At 31.5% G+C, this 19146-nt stretch overlaps 6 protein-coding genes across 8 annotated transcripts; 3 read left to right on the top strand and 3 right to left on the bottom strand.

The window, feature by feature from the left end:
- Positions 1 to 536: 536 nt before the first annotated feature.
- On the bottom strand, positions 537 to 4479 carry LOC140673103 (syntenin-1). The gene is made up of 8 exons (XM_072905762.1): positions 4194 to 4479; positions 2294 to 2375; positions 1969 to 2169; positions 1667 to 1780; positions 1342 to 1577; positions 1104 to 1257; positions 913 to 1022; positions 537 to 645 (listed from the first exon to the last, which is right to left on the bottom strand). Exons 2-8 carry the CDS (start codon positions 2342 to 2344, stop codon positions 591 to 593), a joined length of 921 nt encoding a protein of 306 aa, XP_072761863.1. The 5' UTR covers positions 2345 to 2375; positions 4194 to 4479; the 3' UTR covers positions 537 to 590.
- Positions 4480 to 4597: 118 nt separating this feature from the next.
- On the top strand, positions 4598 to 7991 carry Pgant35a (polypeptide N-acetylgalactosaminyltransferase 35A). 2 transcript variants are annotated; one of them, XM_072905761.1, is made up of 7 exons: positions 4598 to 4940; positions 5030 to 5363; positions 5441 to 6122; positions 6248 to 6365; positions 6460 to 6948; positions 7045 to 7176; positions 7403 to 7991. In XM_072905761.1, exons 2-7 carry the CDS (start codon positions 5030 to 5032, stop codon positions 7562 to 7564), a joined length of 1917 nt encoding a protein of 638 aa, XP_072761862.1. In that variant the 5' UTR covers positions 4598 to 4940; the 3' UTR covers positions 7565 to 7991. The 2 variants fall into 2 exon arrangements, with proteins under 2 accessions (XP_072761862.1, XP_072761861.1); XM_072905760.1 differs by having other exon boundaries at positions 4600 to 4872.
- A 285-nt stretch (positions 7992 to 8276) lies between these two features.
- Positions 8277 to 10441, top strand: LOC140673291 (transcriptional adapter 1). The gene is made up of 6 exons (XM_072906172.1): positions 8277 to 8419; positions 8560 to 8596; positions 8662 to 8871; positions 8966 to 9315; positions 9411 to 9570; positions 9641 to 10441. Exons 1-6 carry the CDS (start codon positions 8349 to 8351, stop codon positions 9767 to 9769), a joined length of 957 nt encoding a protein of 318 aa, XP_072762273.1. The 5' UTR covers positions 8277 to 8348; the 3' UTR covers positions 9770 to 10441.
- On the bottom strand, positions 9960 to 12336 carry Carmine (AP-3 complex subunit carmine). Its single transcript, XM_072906171.1, has 9 exons — positions 12168 to 12336; positions 11758 to 11942; positions 11444 to 11678; positions 11198 to 11357; positions 11017 to 11130; positions 10762 to 10941; positions 10489 to 10647; positions 10357 to 10407; positions 9960 to 10268 (listed from the first exon to the last, which is right to left on the bottom strand). Exons 1-9 carry the CDS (start codon positions 12200 to 12202, stop codon positions 10134 to 10136), a joined length of 1254 nt encoding a protein of 417 aa, XP_072762272.1. The 5' UTR covers positions 12203 to 12336; the 3' UTR covers positions 9960 to 10133.
- Positions 12337 to 12468: 132 nt separating this feature from the next.
- Fws (Conserved oligomeric Golgi complex subunit 5 four way stop) lies at positions 12469 to 17041 on the top strand. Its single transcript, XM_072905444.1, has 15 exons — positions 12469 to 12555; positions 12650 to 12742; positions 12814 to 12938; positions 13012 to 13231; positions 13313 to 13455; positions 13594 to 13860; positions 13951 to 14071; positions 14149 to 14266; positions 14349 to 14489; positions 14572 to 14955; positions 15074 to 15199; positions 15274 to 15382; positions 15451 to 15672; positions 15761 to 15958; positions 16999 to 17041. Exons 1-14 carry the CDS (start codon positions 12516 to 12518, stop codon positions 15953 to 15955), a joined length of 2304 nt encoding a protein of 767 aa, XP_072761545.1. The 5' UTR covers positions 12469 to 12515; the 3' UTR covers positions 15956 to 15958; positions 16999 to 17041.
- Positions 15971 to 18438, bottom strand: LOC140672961 (uncharacterized). 2 transcript variants are annotated; one of them, XM_072905449.1, is made up of 9 exons: positions 18304 to 18438; positions 18042 to 18228; positions 17781 to 17918; positions 17584 to 17704; positions 17360 to 17465; positions 17161 to 17295; positions 16758 to 17098; positions 16428 to 16656; positions 15971 to 16345 (listed from the first exon to the last, which is right to left on the bottom strand). In XM_072905449.1, exons 1-9 carry the CDS (start codon positions 18382 to 18384, stop codon positions 16199 to 16201), a joined length of 1485 nt encoding a protein of 494 aa, XP_072761550.1. In that variant the 5' UTR covers positions 18385 to 18438; the 3' UTR covers positions 15971 to 16198. The 2 variants fall into 2 exon arrangements, with proteins under 2 accessions (XP_072761550.1, XP_072761551.1); XM_072905450.1 differs by having other exon boundaries at positions 16428 to 16650.
- Between the last annotated feature and the right edge of the window lie 708 nt (positions 18439 to 19146).

Below are 19146 nucleotides of genomic sequence, written 5' to 3'. Positions count from 1 at the left end.
AAAAGATTTTATGAAGGACACATTAATAAAAATTTTACTTTGAATTAAAATATTTTTTTTTTTTAATTTTTTTTTATATTAAAAAATAAATTATAATTTTTTATCATTCAACAGCAATATTTCGAAATATAGAAATAAAATTTTTTGTTCGTTCATATAATCAAAATGTGAATTATGGAATACAATTATCTTATAATGCAAATTAATTGCTCATGCTGTTTGATTAAGTGCAATGAAGAATTTTCTTCTTGTACAGAGTTAAACAATGAAATCCACAGATTCTTAGCAAGTTTGGTATGTTTTTGTATAAAAAAATAATCTTTGATATATATATATATTTTTTTCTATAATTTTTAGCCAATTAATGTCGAGATTGACATGAAACTCTAGGCTCTACATTCTATTGTAGATAGGTATCACATACGTCACGCAACAATAATATGATTGGCATCTTGTGTTTATAATAATATATCTGTAGAATATTCATATTATTTTCTTTGTAAAGAGCTACAGAGAATAATGTACGTGCCCATCGATAATTCGGCTGTATGGCATACATGAATTTGGCAATTTATTTCCTTATTTAAGATTTAAAGATCCAGTGCAGAATGATCCATCAAATTTTTCAATAAACTGTTGGACATTCTGTGGAAAAAATATGTATTGTTAGTAATGATTTACACAAAATACTGAAAAAAAAGAATATATAATATATATATATTACAAATTATATATTAAAATATATATTATATATTTTATTTTATAATTTATTTTATTATATACTTTATAATATTAATATCTATAAAAAAAATTTCTCATATCTAACATAAAATCTTTGCATAATTTAAGTGATATTGTATTACATGTAATACAGTATCATATTGTTATATTTATTTAATACAAAATACATACTTTTTCACCATGTGATCATAAATGTAAGATGGAATTATTGTCACTGTGATGATATTTCCGCCGTTTTCAATTTCTGTCGTAATATCTTTATCCTTCATTCCGACTACGTTCTGTGAAATATCGAATTTGTTTAATTGAATATTATTTATTCCAGTAAACCTGTAAATAAAAAATCGGCATAATGTGCAAACCTTTCCATTGATCTCGAGTATTTGATGATCAGTTAGAAGTCCGTTTCGTGCGGCCGAAGAATCTTTCACTAGAGCAATTACTTTTCCATTCTTAAATTGAAATCCAATATAACCCATACTATCTTTATGCATCGTTACAGTACGTTCGAATGGTCTGTAAATAAAATTAAGATTATACTCATAAAGGAGGTAAAAATTTTAATAGAATTAAAAAGTTTATAAATAAAAATAAACTGACCTATCACGTACGACCACTCTAATTCCATTGGTATTTGCATTACGGAACAGCTTGTGCACTTGCTCCATCGAATATCCAGCGACGCATACATCATTAATATTTAAAATTTGATCACCAAAACGTAATCCAGCCATTGCCGCTGGAGAATTTTGACTCACGAGGCATATAAAGATTCCATTATTTATTGCATGTACTCTGACACCAACTTTTCCATCAGCATCTTTGCACAATATCAACTGTAAAGAAATAAAATATTTGGAATATTGGATAGTGTGTTTTACAATAATCATTGAATTTTATATATGTTTAGCAACCTATTTATTACCTCTCTAATACCGTTTGTTACATGAGCTTTCTGTAAAGCCACTGACTGTCCCGACAAAGGAGCGACAATTCCTGTTAATGGATTGTATGTTACATTTGGTGAAGTAAGTGCTATCTGAAATTATAATATTAATTTTTCTTAATATTTTTTTAAATAAAAATATTGACTTTTTTAGAATAAAACTAATTAATAGTATAATGTAATGTTCTTTTTTAGATGTGAATTTTATAATTAGGATTAAGGTATAATCCTAATTAAAAAATTACACTACAGTTGATATAATATTAACATCATTTACATACATCATTTGCATTTTGACGTTTAGCGAGCGCATATTCAGGCATATTCTGTGCAATAGTCTCTTCATTTAGCTCGAGTCCCATGTAATCTCCCAGGGATGGATATAACACGCTGGGTGCGGAAGGAACGTAAATCGGAGCCGAAGGAATTGCTGGTTCCGTCGGCATTGGAATGGTATATTGTGACTCTGCTTGTATTTGAGCCTATAACATGATTTCAATTAATACAGTACAGTATACAGAATATAAGCTTATGATAATTTGAAAAATATCAAGTTGTAATATTTTTGATTTTGCAGTCTATATAGATCATGAAACTTTGACTGACCTTCATCATGTGATCTACCTTCATATCTTCCAACGTAGGATAAAGAGACATTTTGAATCTCTTTTTCTCTATAAATATCTTCCTGTAATTAAAAAATATTTAGATATTCTTATTATTATCAGTATCCAAATCCATGTTATCAGTTTTCTATTATCAAAGTTTTTACATATATTAACTTAATTATATTTCTTATTTATCTTTATTAAGAGGAATAGAATCACACACTAAGAACAAAATATATTTTAAAGGCATTTTAATAAATAAATACTTTTAATCAAATAACATTTATTCAATCAAAAATAGAAAATAAATCTGTATTGATAAAAAGTCAAGTATTACAATATCAAATTTATTTAACTACAATATAATTTTATAGTGATTTTCTGCTTCTAATCTAATCTAATCTAATCAGAAATAAACATCGGTACATTTTAATTTTAAAAGTAGGAAACATATGATATAGATACATACATCAAATAATGAAATGAAATTAGTTTAGAAATACACATATGCAGTGGTCAATTATGCCCTTTAGTTTTCTATATAAAATGTGAGTACAAATGACTTGGCTTTTAATTTAAGTAATTTCCGATAAATATTTAGATTTAATTAGACTTTTTATCATATTCAATGTATGAATCATAATTCCTTTTATCATATCTGATATCTTGTAGAAAAAATAAAATACATATCTCTGTTAAAAACTTTTAAAAAAAAAGATATAGAAATTTTGCTGAATTGTTTACATTTTTTAAAGTTTTTTTTTTATCCTTTTCAGGATATTATAATCTAACTAACGCTTGATCGTTTGTTTGAAATTTGTTATTGACAGATTTGAAATGGCAGAGGAAAAAAAGCAGAAAAAAGATTAGATACTAAACAGAATGATGTAAGCTTTTGTACGAGATGCTACTGTATTACTCATGTATAAAGATTAAAATTGTGCAATGGTTGCACATAGTTTTCTAGCTTTTGTGTACTTTACACACACACACACACACACACATACACACAAGACTTATATCTTAATATAATTAGAACATCTTAGACTTAAAAATCATATTAATTTTGCCATATTATATCATATTACAATGTCATGAAAATAATAGCCTGACAGACATCTAAAAATAAAAGTCAGCATTTTTATTAGCGAAAAGAAAAGAGTTATATAATGAGATGTATATAGAATATCTATATTTTTTTTATTACTTTTATTGAAATATATATTACTATATATAGAGTGTATTCTGTAAAAAAATTCCCTGAGAATTCCAGGATCTTCCAGGTAAAATTAAAATATTTTTAGATGCAATTTTAAAATAAGCTTATTTATTTTAGCGTATCATTTTTTGACATAAACAAAAAACATATATTTTAAACAATTTTATATAGACATAAACAAACAATATGTATTTTAAGCAGATTTTAAACTTAAAATATTTTAAATTTTTATTAAAAAATTTTAAAATAAATACTTTGACATTTTTTTAAATTCCCTGAATCCTAACGAAATCCATGAGAATTCCAGGTTTTCCAGGTTTTTCCCGGGAGTATACACCCTGTATATATTATTATTATTATATAATTATACAATATTAATAAAGATACATTTAATTAAGTAACTTTTATTTTAAATAAATATCCTCATATTTATGCTTTGTATTTGTTAAAAGCATCACGTTCATGCAAAATGCTATATACATTTCTACGTGATATCAATATACTTACTATATATATATATATATATATATACATGCATACATTGAATGCACAGAATATGTGATAATTAGTAATAATAGGACAAAGGGTTTTTTTCTCGTAATAACATGTGATAACACGGAAGCTGTCACATACCAATATTATGACGAATATATTAGTCATATAAAGCTGCACGACTCACCAAGGAATTAAGTGTCAACGCTCCGAGTGTTCTGCTGTCACTAAATATTTTACTAAATTGTCGATATAACGGTAAACGTTCCTGGTACATATAATTGTTCTTAGATATTCCTTCTTCCCCTGTCACAGCGCACGAGAGAATAATCAGAATAAACAAATCCAACACAATCGCACGGATGGACAATCGCTCACTATTATGACAAGAGCATTGAATCAAGTGCTTCTCTAGCTCTCTCAAATGCCTCTTTTTTTTATATCATATGTGGCTTCTAGCAGACAATTGAATCAATATGGCGTCTCTATATATCATTAAACTTAAACTTCTAAATTTAAATGGCCTCTGCCCTGCGTTAAATTGCCGAGCAATTTTTAATAACGACATTGACGTGGATGATATATAAACTTTACGAATGCTTAAGTTAAAGAAGAAAATTCGCTCGAAAGACGCTATAAAAATGTTTAGCGGATTAATGGAAAACGTGACGGCATTCAAATTTAGCGGGAAAGAAGCCATATTGATCAATTGCCCCTCCCTTCCCCCTTCCCACGTGTCCGCTAAAAATGGCGGCCTACTGACTTGCACCCGGCTGTCAATTAAAAATCGTTTCGCAGAAATGCGTGCGGAAAAAATTGTTTAATTATCTTACATTATGTGCATTGTAATCGAATTATAATCTGCGGTGAGTGTTTAAAAAAAAAAAAAAAAGATCGGAATTGATTATATTACATTGTGCATATTGTATCAGAGGTTTGAAAAATATTGCTTATAATGTTGCGTTGTTACAAAAATAATTAAACAAAATTTCACTGATAATTAATCTTTTTTTTTTTCTACAGATGATATCGACGAGATACGTGTCATTCCTGTCGGGAATAGTGATAGCTTCTTTAACATGGGCTTTCAGTCTGTACCTCTATTCTAGACTGTCGCAAAACAACGTCGCTGCCAGCCCCACGATGTTAGTGTCTGGCATTTCTATTCAAAGGGAAAGGGAAATCGACAAAGAAATCATGTTACGCGACAACATTATTGTCCCTCACAACGAGAAGCAAATTTTATCTGATAAGAAAGCTTACAATTTGGACAGTAGTAAAGATTACAGAAATAACAATTCGCTCTTGCAGCAATTACAACCTGTTCCAGTAAAACCTGCAGTCACTTTGGACGAAGGTATTAATTTCTTATGTTAATTTTTTGGATCGATACAAGATTATCAAGTTTGAGAATATAATAAAATATTTCAATAGATTTAGATGAATTAGGCATGGTGAAAAATGTGGAGGATCAACGAAAAAGGGATATGGGATACAAGAATTACGCTTTCAATGTCCTGATATCGGACAATCTTGGAGTACGAAGACAGATTCCAGACACAAGGCACAAACTGTGCAAAACGCAAAAATATTTCTCCAATCTACCAAACGCCAGTATAATTATTTGTTTCTACAACGAGCATTATACAACGCTATTGCGATCCTTACATTCCATATTCGAGAGAACGCCGGCAGCTCTCCTGCACGAGATTATTTTGGTGAACGATTATAGCGACAGCGATAAATTGCACGAAAAGATACAGGCGTATATCAAGAACAATTTTGATGCTAGAGTACGATTGTTTAAGACCGAAAAAAGGGAAGGATTAATCAGAGCACGAGTTTTTGGAGCGAGAAAAGCTACTGGAGATGTTTTAATTTTTCTGGACAGCCACATAGAAGTAAATGAAATATGGCTAGAACCTCTTCTTTCAAGGATTACTTATTCCAAAACTATCGTACCCATGCCAGTAATTGATATTATTAATGCAGATACATTCCAATATACTGGTAGCCCATTGGTGAGGGGTGGCTTCAACTGGGGTCTGCACTTTAAATGGGATAACTTACCAATTGGGACATTAAAACATGAGGATGATTTTGTAAAGCCTATCAAGTAAGATAATTTTTTTATATATCTACAAATATTGATATCTTTCGCAAAAAAAAAAAACATTTAATTATAAATATATTTGTACATATAATTCATTCCTTTTATACATATTTTTTATTAAAAAACAGATCGCCAACAATGGCTGGCGGATTGTTCGCTATTGACAGAGAATATTTTACAAAGATAGGAGAATACGACCCTGGTATGGACGTTTGGGGTGGAGAAAATCTTGAAATATCATTCCGAGTAAGAATTAATTATTAATTATTTTGATATGTTCGAATTTGACTTGCAACGTACGTAACAAAAGTATTAATAATTCGATTGTTTTTCTTTTTAGATATGGATGTGTGGCGGTAGTATCGAGTTGATTCCCTGTTCACGAGTAGGTCACGTATTCAGAAGGCGACGACCATATGGCTCGGACGATCCGCACGATACTATGTTGAAAAACTCGTTGCGAGTTGCACACGTGTGGATGGATGATTATAAGGATTATTTCTTGAAAAATGCTAAAGCAATTGATTACGGCGATATCTCGGAACGGCTAGAATTGCGTCAGAAATTACATTGTAAGACTTTCGACTGGTATTTGAAGATGGTTTATCCAGAGTTAACATTGCCCGACGATACGGAAAAGCGGCTAAAGGATAAATGGTCCAAACTCGAGCAAAGACCGATGCAACCTTGGCATTCGAGGAAAAGGAATTATATCGATCAGTATCAAATTAGACTTTCAAATTCTGTGCTTTGTATTCAGAGTGCCAAGGATATTAAAACCAAAGGCTCGAAACTTGTCTTGAGGCCGTGTATCAGAATTAAATCACAGGTAAATATTTATATCATATTTTAGCAAAAAGAAAATAATTTTTTCACACTTTACAAATAATATTTAATAATAATAAATTTATATATTACAACATAGATGTGGTTCGAGACTGATAAAAATGAGCTAGTTCTTGGTCAAATACTCTGCATGGAAGCAGCTGAGAAGATTCCAAAACTTGGAAAGTGTCACGAAATGGGTGGGAATCAAGATTGGCGTCATAAACGCATTGTAAGATTTTTCACTGATGTTAGCTTCTGAGCAATTTATATTATGAATGTCATAACTTTGAATTCAATATATATATATATATATTTTTTTTTTTTACAGTAATTATTAGAATAATTATTTTAGAGTTGTCGCAAGTGCTTATAAATTATTTAATCTACTTAAATAGTAATAGATGTTTTTATAATCGACGATTACTGAGAATTTTAAACACTTCATTATTACACAGAATGGTACACCTATCTACAACATGGCAGCAGGAACCTGCTTAGGAGCGACAGATAATGCAAGAAATGCACAAGTTGTTATGGATTTGTGCACAAAATCGAATACAGCATTGATAACTTGGGATCTCGTTCGATCAAGAATTCCATCTAAGGAAATTACATGACGTAGAAAGAAAGGTCGTAAAAATAGGAAAAGAGATTACGAAGACTGGCTTGGAAGAAGATGGTAGATTTCATTAAATTGTATATATCTAACGAATAATTGTATGTATAATTAAAGATAAAATGTTTTATGCGTTGCACTCTAAAATAATTCTACCAGAAACAGTAAGAAACGATAATTAAGCTCTAAAACACAATTGAAAGTATTTGTCATTGTATAGGAAATTGAATCTCTACGAAATCATGTGTATATATATATATATATATAGAATAAGAAACTTTCTCTTTTTATAATCACTTATCCGTCACTTTTTTTTATGCAAGAGTTTAAATTTAAGTTTTTCTATTTATATTTGACAACTTTATATGTAAAGTTTAAGAATCAATGCTCTCTGTTATATTTTTACACAAGGACAAATATATAGTGAAATAATGGTTCAATTTTAAAAATATTTATATAATGGTAAATAAATTTGTTTTGATATAATTTTATATTGAAAGGTTTCATAAAATATCTTTATGTATCTAAATCCTTTTACCTTCAAGGAATAATAAAGCAATTATGAATGTTGCTATAAATTGAATGCTAATATTTATGCAAATATCTATTCTGAGATGAATAGATTTTCGAATCTTGTGCTTTTTGGAATCCAGCCAATAGAAGATCTGTTCTTTTTAGGTGAACTAGTGTAGGTAGTTCAGCTAAAAAGAACAGACCTAATGTTTAATTATTCTAACCTAAACTGACTTCAAAACAATCTTGTACGAAAAGCAGAAATTGCAAAGATGACTACTTCGAAAGAATTAAGTTTAGCTAGGAAGAGTCTCGTGGCTTCGCTTGGCGAGAATGCAAAGGCGTAAGTTTTTTTCTACTTTAAAGAACAAATGTATACAAATATATAAAACATAAGAATTATATGCTGAAGGAATAGCTTAGCCTACAATTAAACTTGCATTAACTTTGCATCTTTATAATTATTTCTTTTATGATTGATAGGTATTTTGAGAAGATGAAGCTATGGTTTCAAATGAAGGTAAATTTCTCAATTAAGTCTTATACAATAATTTTTGCGTATTATTTATGAAAATATTGTTTTAGACTACAAAGGAAGAATTTGATTCCGAAGCACGTAGTCTCATGACAGATGATCAAATCCGTTTACACAACGAATTCTTGTTGTGTCTCTTCAATAAAGTTCGTGGATTAGCCACTATCACGCCAACCTATAAGATAGATAGAGATAAAACCTCAAAGGAAAGAAGACTGAGATTAAAACGCAAATATAAGACTGATAAATCAAACTTTGAGGTTTGTCACTATATATATAATGTATAGCAATAACAATAACATAGAGTTAAATGTATATATATATATGACCATTTATATTATTTCTTTGCAACAGCCAGCAGATATGTATGTAGAAGTATTGGGTCAAGCTTCGTCACCTGTTGGTGACGAACCCATAGGTGCTAATCGCTCTAGCGCCCAAGAACTTGTATTACCAGATCGGACTTTTGTGCTGGCTCGATTGATGCTCGCCGCCTGGGAAAATAATATGGACGGAGCTGAAGAGAATACCGCGCATATTATTATAGCCGCGACGCAAATTTTTTTGAAAAATATACTCACCGCCGTTTTCACGCGGAGAAAAGGATATGCTATTTACGATGGCTCGTTTATTTATAATATAGGAGAACCAGTACCTAGTTCATGGAAAAGAAATTCCATGTACATAAATCCATTTTGTTCGGAGTAAGTCGCTGCAGTTGATGATCTTTTAATGCTAATTATATTTTAATACTGCTTGTAACATTAGTTACTTTGTATTATTCGAAATTTCAAAACAGACCGACAGAAGTGATGGAACCTTATGGCCAAATCCCTGCATCAAAACCCAATTTTGAAGAAGCTGAACAAGCTACTGCTTTTTCATATGCTTGTTCCACACAAATTACTCGCCCATCATTAAAACCAGTGAGCACAGCAGACTTACAACATGCATTAAAGGTATGAATGAAGAAATTTAATTCTCTGCTATTGTTACACGCTTTAAACGCGGTTTTATTTTTCCGAACAGATTTATAAAAATCTCGTTAGCAATCACACTATATATGCTACTAATATGGAACGGTTATACACATATGCTACTCATCCAACATGGGAGGATTTAGAAGCAAAGAAATTATTATGTCAATCTTTAACATGAAGGATAGATATATATGTAAATGAGTCAATATATGTTCTGTATTGTTTATTATATAGTCTTTAATTTTATTAACATATAGAATTGTTCAAATTATTCATTGTGACATTTAATTTTATTCTATAATATAAAATATATATCCGAGTCAATTAAAATGAGAATATTTAAAGTTTTATTTAACATCATTCTTTACATTGATACTTTTATATATCGTTTTGTACATGGTAAATTATCAGCAAGTATATCTTTTAATGTCATGTATAATAATTCATTTAGGTAATAAAGTATATATATATATATATATATCTTACGTATTTAATATAATGTACAAGAAATGATTTTTGTTTTATCTAGTCATTCATTGTGTTTACATTCTTATTTGAAATTTTCCAGCTTTAGTGATGTATTTGACACCTTTGAAAGGCTTGTATTTTTCGCCATACATATCTAATCTATTTACTTTTAATCCAGATACTGCTAATTGATTAATCGTAAAATGGACCTAAAAAAATCGAAATATTAAATTATTAAAAAATTTCGCGAAAAAAAAGAATTCTTCTATGTATATTACATGGCATTATTATACATACATTAATGGCAGGATTTGATTCGGTAACAGTTGTCGAATTTTGTATTGTGATCTGAAATATAAAATTACTCGATATATTATAACAATTACTAAATATATTTAAATCTGTTTGAAGCTTTTCCAATTATCCTACCGATCCTCTGAGATTTGGCAATTTAGAAACATCAATCCTTCCAATGTCCCATAGCAATACTTTACTAACAGGATCAAATGAATATTTTCCTTGGTTTGGACTTAAAGTGCAATTTAAGACTATCTTTGGCATAGGAATTTCGAGAGTAACGTTTTCAACCTGAAATATATAGTAATAATAATAGTAATATCCATAATAATGTGATACCTAATATATAATAATTTTGTGAGATAATAATAAATAATATTACACTTATTTAGAAAGACAACTTACTGTTCTGCCAATAGTTTGTTTTGGTCCAACAGTTATATCCAATCTACCACCTCCTGGTTCTTTTAGGCTTATGTTATGTCTCACATATATTGGAATTGCTACAATACTTTGTGATCCTATATGATACGAGAGAAGACGAAAATTCCCATCGGGTGGAATAAAAGAAAGTATCCTTTCCGACTAAAACAAGAACAAATAATCTTAAAAATCCATTTTTATAAGTAAAACTATGTATGTTATCATGTTTATGCATACCTCCCATCTCTTGAATCGAACGCAATGATGAAAACTAACATCGTCGAATAATCTCGGATTCATGAATGAAAGTGTGAGATCTGGCATACCGCTTAATTTTATACAACAGTCAATCTAGGAAATTCATTACATAATTAATTATATAATTACGTATCTATTTGGTATCTATTACAAAACTTACATAGCCTTGAATTTCTGCAAATACAGTTGCTCCCGTTCGATCGATAATTGCATCCACTTCCTCAACAACATCAAAGTAAGCTTCATTGTTTGTGTATTTCACTCCGGTTCGTCTCCAAGGAATATTAGACAGTTGTCCACTGGGTAGGATTGCACTAACACTATATTTACAATTACAAGATAAATGAATTAATTTTTTACGCGTGCCTGTCGGAGAATCAATGCAAACACAGCAAAGTATGCTTACTTGGATTTGCCTGTAACAGTATTTGCTATAGTACGCAAGATATTAGGTGGTTTGATCAATTCCTTCAATATGTTGGATTCTGTTGCCAGTGGAAAACCATTATCCAACATTTCGTCCAGCAATTCATATACAACTACATAGTTTTCCTTTATGATTGTCTCTGTGCATTCGCTAAAGTAATCTTCAAAAGTGTCCACTACTCGGTGCAAGAATTCAATGACAAACAAGGGGGGAACTGGAAAGAGAAAAAATATTTGCCTAATACATCAACCCATATAAATTATATGGCAAATGTTTTATCATATCAAGTTTACCTTCTGTCATACATACTGCCACAAAGAACATGTTACAACGGTATATACTAATGAGATAATGATGAGGAGTAGCTATCACTGGCGGAGTGTCTTCTGGCGACAGGACCCTTCGCTGTTGATCAAAGAAATAGTCGCAAAGTGAGCGTGCGACTGCACTTTTCCAATGTTTCTCCATAAAGACATCTCTATGGCACCCATATGGAACACATAAGAGAATAATTGTGTGTCACATAATCAATGTTTGAAAAAACTCTACTTGATAACAAAATAAAACTCTACTTGATTGACAATTATTATCATACGTGGGGAATAATTATTATTACACATATATTATTATTACACAAATTTGATCTGTGAAATTATTTTATATTTTGTGCCCTTTTTTTTTTTTTTTTTTTTATAATGCTTACCCCGAGGAATTGATAATAAAGAGGCTGTGTATCATTTTCGTGAAGGGAAAACGGACGATTGGAGGAAAATTTTAAACTGACCGACTAACCCGAGTAATTGTACAATTTTTTATTTTATATTAATGTATACTTTGACACCATGGTCCACTTTACGATTCACATGTTTATAAGTGTGTTCACAAATCCTACCCACGTGGGATAAAGTGCTATTTAATTGACCAATCGGGACAAGGAAATCCTTGCCTCCCGATTGGTCAATTAAATGTTACTTTACCTGTGAATAGAATTTTTGAACGCACCCTAAACGAATATTTTTTTAATTTTCTTTCAGTTTCGTGTAACCTAAAAATGGGTGACATATCAAGTTGGGAAGACATAGAAAACGATCGTAAGTAAAAAAACATGCATTTGAAATAAAAATTTATATTGTATTGTATATACAATATTGTACAGAGCTAATGAAATATATATTAATTTGATAGAATTCTTTAAACAATTACTGGCTGCCGACTCCAAGAAATCTGACATTAGTCCACTGTTGTCAGTTGCTCAACAACTAAACAAGCTAGGACAAGGTAAAATACAAATTGTTTTACAATTGTTAAAATATTAAAACAGTAAATCATTTATATCTCTCTTTCTCTAGCCATCGAGGTGTTAAATGTCGAGTTGCAAAGGCAGGTACTTGCCAATCATGAGGATTTGTTATCTCAGGCAACATGGGTTGAAAAACTGGAAGGAGTGCTTTTTATAATACAGTCTCATATACAGGTAAATGTCGTGCAAGAAAATAAGACTGATGTGAATTTAAAGTGACACAGAAAATAAAAAATTTTTTTTTTAGAGTCTTTTATCAGCAGTTGAGCGATTACGTGGAAAAATTGTTGATCCATTTAATAGAATCGAGATGCAAACGATTGTGTTGGCACGACTTCACGAGACTTCTGATCTTCTGAGAAGAGTCGCCAGAATGCAACATTTATCAAAGCGCTTAAACTCTCAAATGAATAGTATCACACAAAATCCAGATATTGTTAAAGCTGCCAACAGTCTGCATGAACTTGGTACTTTTCTATTACTTTCTCTATTATTTTTTCTTTGCCATATTATTATATCAATGTTACACGTGAAATTTCTATGTACAGAACAATTAATGGCAGACACTGATCTTAATGGCCTAGATGTAATTGCGGATGACCAACAAGCTGTAAAAGCTCAGAGAGCTACTGTACAAAGAATAGCCACTCATACATTAACACAAGGTTTACAAGCGATGGACAGGACAAAGGTATGTCATGTAATTATTTGATATGAGTTTATTAGTAATAATAAATTTACAAAATATTTAAATAGTTAATTAAATTTGATGTCATTTAAATTGTAATCATTATGTCTGTATTAATATGCATATGTGTGTAATGAACAGATAAGCACAGCTGTACAGGTTTTTCAAAACTTGGGAATAATTGATGGAGCTGTGGACACAACTATAGAGTCTACTCTTTCCGACATTGAAAGAATTTCTACAGATTCACTAGACGTATCGTTAATGACAAATCAAGATTTTGGTAAACGTGGAGCACCCGGCAGAGCTGCGATTCCGTCACCTGGATCGTCTGGAAATTTACGCACAAAAATCTGGGAAAATCTCGAACGGCTCTTTCAAGATACTTTATATACGCAATGTCTGCAGGTGAATGGACAAAAATTGTACAATGCTATACGTTTTATTTGTTTTTAAAATCCAAGAGTTTTTAAAATTTATTTATTGTTTTAAATTTAGATCGAGTTGCTGCAAAGAGTACTGTTGGAACATCATACAAAGGATTTTCAGAACTTGTCCGAGAAATTTTGGGACAAAGTAAATGCCCTGCTTGCAAAAGTCTTGGTTGAACGTGCTCAAGGTAAATTATAAATGAATATTAAATATCTTGTGTAGTTAAATATAAAGTTTTAATCTAAATATATATATATGTTGTAGGATCATCATTCGTAAAACAGGCCTTAGAAGGAGAATATCCAAAATTTTTAAGAATATTTCTAGACTTGAGTAAACGTTTAAAAGAAAGGTCTCACAGTATTGGGATTTATGGTATTGAGTAAGTATAGTAATATTTCACATAAAATGATGTATAACACCATGCAGGATATTATATTAACGCGTATACTTTTATAATATAGTCGCAATGTTTTATTACCCTTTGAAAATGCATATTTGTCGCGTTCGGTATCTCGGCTTTTGGATCCTGTACACAATATGTTTTCTGGAGAAGGTTTACCGACACATGATGAAATTGACAGTCTTATTCGTACAATTACAAAGTAAGTGAATCTAGAATTGTTATTTTTTGTATAGATATTTGCTTTTTTATAAAAAAAATAAAGCTGCATTTTTTACATCTAGTGAACTGAGTGTATCATTGGTGGACGATGGACTCTCGACTGTAGTGTCCCGTAATGTAGGAAAAGCAATAAGATTATTCTGTTTAAAATGTGAGCAAAGTGTTGTTACCGGCGGCGAAGCCAGCCAAGTGATTGATTCTCCTACCACTGGTCAGCAGACAAATATCACGCTCGCGAATCTTTTGCATTACCTTGCAAATCAGACGAATCGTGTGATAGCGAATTTAGCGGGAGGATTATCTTCCGAGGGAAGCACTATTATTACCACGGCACTCAAAGAGACAGACGCATTAACAAAGAGCGTACTCGCGCCGTTATTAACTTCTGTTAGCGATGCAATCGAAAGCATTATCTTAACGATGCACGATGACCCTGAATTCAAAGAGTAAGTTTTCCCTGTTTCTTTATTTCACTTGTACCTGCATTTGATACCTAATTTACATTACATTTACATTATAATACAATTTTTATATTTATTACATAATATTGATATAATTTTTTAGGACGAGTAGCCCTTTGGGAAAAGAAATTGGCTGTTCTCTTTACATGCGAGAATTACAAGGCTTTATTTTACGATCTGTGAATACGTTCTTATTACCATACAAAAATCAAATGATTGTAGCCGAAAGGTAAGTTATTTCTCTCTTTTTATTCATGTCGTACATTGATAACGCATTATTAAGTGTTAACGGTTTTTTTTCAGCTGCAAAACCGTCGTATCGAGATGCATAGAGTTATTTGTGCGCCATGCCTGCTTGTTAAGACCTCTGACCGATTTTGGGAGAGTAAAACTTTTGGTAGATTTCGCACAGGTATATATCGCTTCCGCATAAAAAAAAAATGAGATTGAGCAGATGGATGTAACAGATAAAAATTTTAGATGGAAGTAGCCGTGACACCCTTGTGTCGTGGTGGCCAGATGAGTCTGCTCGAGCAGCAGCAATACAGAACTTTGCGAGCGCTAAAAACCTTACTTCCTCTCAATCCCGAGGAGATGGTGGACAGAATTTTAGAAGGGCAAGGAGAGAGCAGCGTGCCACCGTCTCTTATTCTTCTGCATTTATTTTCCGGTGCACCGCCCGAATTAGCGTCACCGCATCAGGTGAATGAATCTCTTAAATATAGTGATTTATTTTGCAGACATATGTCAAGCGTTAACAAAATAATAATCGTTCCGTTTTGTTTCACAGAGCGCCGGATGGTCCATAGGCCGATTATCTCAGTGGATGGATAATCATCCGAGTGAAAGAGATAGATTAACCCTGTGTAGTGGACCGTTGGAACGTTATCAATTGACAGTTAGACAACAAAATCTTCCATCATTCCATCCCTTATTTCCACAGATGATGAAATTGGCTAACTTGAGGGAACATTCAAGTCAATAAAAGGTATGTCACATATATAATACTAGAAAAATATTTATTTTTTTACTCTGTATGAAGAGTATTTTTTACACCTGTACAAAACTATATAAAATAAGTATTTAATATTTATGACACATATATTACATACATATTAAGTATAAGCTTATTTGTGGTATGCAACAATAGAATGTTTACAAGTGTAAAGTTTGTTTGGTAAAAAAAGAAAAAAAAAACTTTATATTCTTATGTGTTATTGATATTCCATTATTTTTGAATGTATGTTGTTTTGCACAAGTATAACCCTACCATTAGTGCAACGCTTAACGATATAATCCAATTAAAATTATTTTTCTTGACTCTTTCAGAGCCAATATAAATTGCTGGTATATCGATATCATTCTCCTTATCAATCTATATGATACAAATAAAAATGTATAAATAAGCACTAAATGATAAAATTTTATAAAATTTAGATATTAATTTTACATTATACCTTTCGTGCTAGTTTTCTAATGTGAATTACTGCAGTTTTTAAATTCTTCAGATTCTTTCGCGTTTCTTTCAGTTTTTTTTCATATGCCAATATTTCCAAGGGAGAAAGATAGATATTTTGCCTTGCAGCTTTCATCAAATTATTTTTTATATATTGAAAACTAGCACCGATTACAGCAATCTTCTCTTTTGCATTTGCCAGTGTTATTATATTATCATAAATGCTGTAACTATGTATATATATATATATATATATATATATATATATATATATACAATTATTATTTTGCATTATTCTAATCAAAATGTTGTGAGAAAATATAAAACATACGGATTTATATTGTCTTGTTTGCCAAAGATGACATTCCACTTTTTATGATGAAACTTTTCCAAGGCTTCTAAGAATTGTTCTCTATGAACAGAGATATCGATTCCTAGATTACAAACTTCAGCCTCTGTCAATTGCAAAAAAGTTTTAAGATCCATTCCTTGAAACCGAACTTTATAACTTTCCAAACCCATTCCAGACAGCATGTTTGATACATAATCGTCTAAAACTTCTTTTTTTCTAGGATACAAATCTGGAAATAAATCTCTCCAAGTTCTTCTATCAAACACTTCGCAAGTTATTGGTTTTTCTTCTCCTCCTTCCTCAGTTAATAAAGCAGATATCTAAAACGAAAGAAAAAGAAAAAGTTTAATCGCTAACGATAAAGCAAAGATATTTTAATTACCTCTTCAAATCCTTTTTTATCCGCGATATCCTTTGCAGATAAATAATTTTTGTCTTGCAATGAAGTATCCGCATTATGCTCCAAAAGAATTCTGACAATATCAGGCTTATTAGCTACAGCAGCATAACTCAATGCCTATAACCGAATCGACGATTTACCGAAGAAATATTTTGATAATTAATTTTTTATTGAAACTTACAGCTTTTCCATCGCTGTCACAGACATTGATGTCCTTAACATGTTTTATAAGTTCGGCAACAAATTCTGCATTTTGCGATGTACAAGCATACATTAGAGCTGTTTCTCTGTGAAATTAATTGGTATTGTTAATAAGAATTAATTAGATAATATAATAGTATAATAATTCCAATACATATAAATCAATTTTCTTATATATAGATTATCTGTATCTCCTAATTTTACCTTCGTTTATTTGTAAGATTTACATTAGCTTTTGCTTCCATTAAATATACAAGACATTTCAGAGATCTTTCAGTTGTTCCTTTTACAGAGTTACACAGGGCCATAAGGGGTGTAAAGCCCTCTGCAAAAAATTTGACAATTATAGAAAATTTATATAAAACTTGAAAGAGAAAATAGACAATAATATCAATGCGTACCTTTACTCTTATTTGGATCTGCGTCAAGCTTCAGCAGATATTCTACTATATCTGGTTGCACCGATGAGGTAGCATACAACAATAAAGTCCATCCAGTATGCAGAGATTTATCAACATTGCACGCTACATCTGAAGGATCTAAAGACATACATATATGATATTGTAATCTTAATTTGATAATTAAATTTGATTTTATTTAAACAGTATAAAAAAAAAAAAAAGTACATTTTTATTATTAGTAATGTGATACACCACGCTTACTTTCAAGGTGATTCTGCAGTACTTTCAAGTCTCCTGTTACACATGCTTGAATCACATCATTTTCGTGAACGCGATCTTCATCAATAGATACATCATTTTCGCGAACGCGATCTTCATTAATAGATACATCATTTAAATCGTTCTTCGTTTCCGATATATTCTTGGATGAAGAGGAATTGTGCAGGTACTAGCAAAAGAAGGGAGTGAGAGAAAAGTATGTCGTAGTTTAACAAAAATATCTATTAACATCTATTAATCTTACTCCCCAAAGAAGATCGTCGTCATCGGCGTCATCGTCCTCGTCGGACATACCAGCAGGTCTCAGACACTTGTACTTCGACATTGTTGAAGCAGCGAGAATATTTCGTGCAAAGTAAAGGCCAAGAAGCGATCGAGGATATTATCCAGAATTGCCGGCTCGTCTGTCACGCGTCACGCGTGCGCCGTCGAATGTTTACCCGACCCGACCCCGGCCTAACCTGACCCGAGTTTGTTTACGCGAGTGTCAGGCAAGTGTCACGTCAAGTGAGGTGGAGGGAAAAAAAAAGAGGAAAAATAGGTGAGATTGAAAAATATTATATTGCCGCGAATTTTTGCGCTCTATTCCGTGTTCGCCAGCCTTTTGTCGTTTTTCCGAGACTTGACGATGACGTGCCAAGAAGCACGCGGATCATCCGCGGAAGAGATACGGTTAGAAGCACGACGAGACGAATGGCGCAACAACAATCGAGGGAAGGTTGATTGTTGGCCAAGAGACATTATTTTCACGCAATCGCGGCGATTATTTCGGGATGCATAATAATACAAATTCGTAACAATCCCGTTGTTTGTCTTTCCTTGTTTACTTATCCTTGGTTCGCTCTATAAAAGCGCCGCTCAATAATTTTGTCTATCAGTAGGTACGTACACAGTCGGATCTTTGGATCTACGTGCCACTCGGAGCGAGTTTTGATTGAATTTCCCCTTGGAAAGCGAAAGGACAAGCTGATGGAAAGGGAGGAACGAAACAAGGGAGAAAAGAATTGGGAAGAATAGAAAGAAGAGATCTAAAGACAAATACGTTTGCTCTCGACATATACTGGACACAGGGTAGCAACAGCAAAAG

The sequence above is a fragment of the Anoplolepis gracilipes genome, chromosome 14 (assembly GCF_047496725.1).
Source record: "Anoplolepis gracilipes chromosome 14, ASM4749672v1, whole genome shotgun sequence".
NCBI lineage: Eukaryota > Metazoa > Arthropoda > Insecta > Hymenoptera > Formicidae > Anoplolepis > Anoplolepis gracilipes.
Note: the sequence above shows the minus strand (reverse complement) of the source record. Positions and strands in the feature narration are given on the sequence as shown.

Bases quoted from the DNA above. Each gene is read 5' to 3' on its own strand.
- LOC140673291 (XM_072906172.1), top strand. From the start codon at position 8,349: ATGACTACTTCGAAAGAATTAAGTTTAGCTAGGAAGAGTCTCGTGGCT. The intron at 8,872-8,965 runs GTTTGTCACTAT...TCTTTGCAACAG, and splicing joins CTGATAAATCAAACTTTGAG to CCAGCAGATATGTATGTAGA. The intron at 9,316-9,410 runs GTAAGTCGCTGC...ATTTCAAAACAG, and splicing joins ATAAATCCATTTTGTTCGGA to ACCGACAGAAGTGATGGAAC.
- Carmine (XM_072906171.1), bottom strand. From the start codon at position 12,202: ATGATACACAGCCTCTTTATTATCAATTCCTCGGG. The intron at 11,943-12,167 runs GTAAGCATTATA...TGGGTGCCATAG, and splicing joins TTTATTATCAATTCCTCGGG to AGATGTCTTTATGGAGAAAC. The intron at 10,648-10,761 runs GTAAGTTGTCTT...TATATATTTCAG, and splicing joins AACAAACTATTGGCAGAACA to GTTGAAAACGTTACTCTCGA.
- LOC140672961 (XM_072905449.1), bottom strand. From the start codon at position 18,384: ATGTCGAAGTACAAGTGTCTGAGACCTGCTGGTATGTCCGACGAGGAC. The intron at 17,919-18,041 runs GTAAGCGTGGTG...GTATGTCTTTAG, and splicing joins ACTGCAGAATCACCTTGAAA to ATCCTTCAGATGTAGCGTGC. The intron at 16,657-16,757 runs GTATGTTTTATA...ATATATACATAG, and splicing joins AAACAAGACAATATAAATCC to TTACAGCATTTATGATAATA.
- Pgant35a (XM_072905761.1), top strand. From the start codon at position 5,030: ATGATATCGACGAGATACGTGTCATTCCTGTCGGGAATAGTGATAGCT. The intron at 5,364-5,440 runs GTATTAATTTCT...ATATTTCAATAG, and splicing joins TGCAGTCACTTTGGACGAAG to ATTTAGATGAATTAGGCATG. The intron at 6,949-7,044 runs GTAAATATTTAT...ATTACAACATAG, and splicing joins GTATCAGAATTAAATCACAG to ATGTGGTTCGAGACTGATAA.
- LOC140673103 (XM_072905762.1), bottom strand. From the start codon at position 2,344: ATGTCTCTTTATCCTACGTTGGAAGATATGAAGGTAGATCACATGATG. The intron at 2,170-2,293 runs GTCAGTCAAAGT...ATCATGTTATAG, and splicing joins AGGTAGATCACATGATGAAG to GCTCAAATACAAGCAGAGTC. The intron at 1,258-1,341 runs GTCAGTTTATTT...TTTTATTTACAG, and splicing joins AGAGTGGTCGTACGTGATAG to ACCATTCGAACGTACTGTAA.
- Fws (XM_072905444.1), top strand. From the start codon at position 12,516: ATGGGTGACATATCAAGTTGGGAAGACATAGAAAACGATC. The intron at 13,232-13,312 runs GTACTTTTCTAT...TTCTATGTACAG, and splicing joins CAACAGTCTGCATGAACTTG to AACAATTAATGGCAGACACT. The intron at 15,200-15,273 runs GTAAGTTATTTC...GTTTTTTTTCAG, and splicing joins CAAATGATTGTAGCCGAAAG to CTGCAAAACCGTCGTATCGA.